This window comes from Papilio machaon, chromosome 19 (assembly GCF_912999745.1).
Source record: "Papilio machaon chromosome 19, ilPapMach1.1, whole genome shotgun sequence".
Taxonomy (NCBI): Eukaryota; Metazoa; Arthropoda; class Insecta; order Lepidoptera; family Papilionidae; genus Papilio; species Papilio machaon.
The window spans coordinates 5,143,946-5,146,364 of record NC_060004.1 but is presented as its reverse complement, the minus strand read 5'-3'; the positions used below and the strand labels follow the sequence as shown (position 1 = coordinate 5,146,364).

Below are 2,419 nucleotides of genomic sequence, written 5' to 3'. Positions count from 1 at the left end.
GTAGATTTTAATTTAGATTAGAATAATTTAAAATATTACACATATATTCTTGGATTATACATTATTTTTAACAAACATAAAGATTAAGTTGTGAGAACCTATGGACGTCAGAGTTATCTAAGGCCACTACGCAATTGAAGTAAGGTATCTATTGCGGAAAGGATTCGTTAAAATCTTAGACACTAAGATAACATAAATAAAAGAATGAATATGAAAAGCGATGATAAATCCAAAATCATAACAAAATAGTAATACTCTTAGCAAAGAAAAGCTTAAAGAGAAAAAAACCTATTCCAACTAAAGCACTCATATACGAAATGATCTTCAACGGCCTCTAACAAAACGACTACTGTTTTTGGAGTTACCACAAATATATCCACTCTATGTTGCTACTGGATATAAGACCTTATGACGTTAAAAATTAGAGCTACAGCGATTTAAGAAAATGCATTTATATGTTTGCAATCAAGAAATGGGCTAGGTGGCGTATGAAACGACTCAGATACGATTTTTTCCAGTGCAATTCGATTGGGATTGCATCGAGTAATCGAATACACCGAGCGATTCGGCATCGATTGGTTTTCAACTGTTGAGACTTAATTTCGACTGTCATTAATAAGGATGTTTGTATTTCGAAAGCTCTTTGTAGTGATTGTAAGCCTTGTTTCAAATCGGTTTTATCGTAGATATTGAATTATGATGCCACAAACATTTAAGTTCTGTTTATTTGATTTTATTTTTACTTAAATATGTCAGAGTTTACAGTGCAATATTTCAGAGACAAGTTTCAACATTTGTGGTTATTATTTGTGGATGATCACTGCAACCTGCTGCAATAATTGGCAGAATTTATTTCGTTCAACGGTGTCTCTTTGCTTAGTCCGTTTCTATATAGTCAAAGAGTTATTTTGACATTTACTGGCAACATCATTTTTACTGTCAGTTTATCATTGTTTTATAATATGACAGCGTCAAATTAATTAACAATAGTAAAAGGCATTTTTTTGAAAATATTTATGTTTTTTATTTAATTATCTATCAAAATTACAGTGAAAAAAATAAACAAACAAGCAATGAAAGATAAATTTTTAGATGGCGAAACAGACAGTTATGATTGCGAATGTTATGACAAAGAAACACTTCAATCTCACGAATTGGTAGAATCCAAAGCAACATCTAAATACGGAGATCTATACTTTATCGGTACAGTATGGGTGACCGTAACCAAGTCAGCTCTGCTTGGCGCAAATTCACTAATACCAATGGTAGAAGCTGCAAGTCCACCACCACCACCACCTACAAAGCCTCCACCAATGAAGTACAAGGAACTACCAATGTATAAAAGCCCGCATAATGAGTACAAAGAATATTTAGAAGAAAAAGATAAATGTCCCGAAAGGAATGTCAAAGTAATGCGTCGTTTTCTATTGCCCTATGTATCAATCATCAGGAAAGGAGTACAAGCGAACACATGTAAACTAGTACTGGGTGTAAGAGACGGTGTATGTAGTTTACAAAAATCTGTAGCTGAATCTAAGAAACAATTCACAGCTACTATGAGAGATAATGAAAATTTGACGATCAGAAGAGCTGTGGTTGTTGCGGGAACTGGTATTGGATTTTTGTTAGGAGGCGGTAGAGGTATACCACGACGTATATTCATGACTGGAGCAGGTGCCGCTACAGCTGGTGCTTTGTGTTTTCCTAAGGAAACTGATGAAGCATTTAGAACTTTTACATACTATAGTGGTAAAACTATACTGGGTATCGCAAATTTGATATGCGGTCGGGATTTCGGTTGGAGAGAAAGGTTACCGTGTAAAGATGATCTACCAGTTAGTTCCGGTAAAATTGTTGGACAATGTCCTCCAAAAAAGAACTGAGTCTAAATTGCTGAATAATATAGATCTTGATTTTCTCGGAATTAAGAAAATCTGTAATTTTTGATCGTCTGTTTAAATTTTTATTTTAAATAACCAATAATATACATAAATAAACCATTACTTTCTTTCATTTTCTTGGGATATTATTAATTTGATGTTGGTTGTGAATCAAATCAAGATAAGTAAGTAAGAACGGTGTCAACATGCGTGTATCATCAATTACCATAGTCAATTTGGAATCAGGTTTGAGCAAGATAGAGCAACGAACTATTCATTTATTGTTATCAGAACAAGGTTTCTCTAGGGAAGTTAGCCTATGGTTCAAAAATAAAGAAAAACAAATACATTTATATTTATACTCATTAAAAATGAATGGAGCAATTCAGTTTTTATAGATAGCCAGCTAAACTGATAAAAAATAAGTATAACCTCCAAGACGTTAAATGTTTTAGAGAGTCACAGACCTAATAGAGAATTTTATTTTCGATCAGTTCTCTAGATGATTCGCCTAGTTGTTTGTAACGTTTAAAATAAAA

At 33.0% G+C, this 2,419-nt stretch overlaps 1 protein-coding gene across 1 annotated transcript; it reads left to right on the top strand.

Moving 5' to 3' along the window:
* The first annotated feature begins 1,073 nt into the window (after nt 1–1,073).
* Nucleotides 1,074–1,902, top strand: LOC106715199. Its single transcript, XM_014508427.2, has one exon. The coding sequence runs from the start codon at nt 1,074–1,076 to the stop codon at nt 1,881–1,883; it is 810 nt and encodes a 269-aa protein (XP_014363913.2). The 3' UTR covers nt 1,884–1,902.
* The last annotated feature ends 517 nt before the right edge of the window (nt 1,903–2,419 follow it).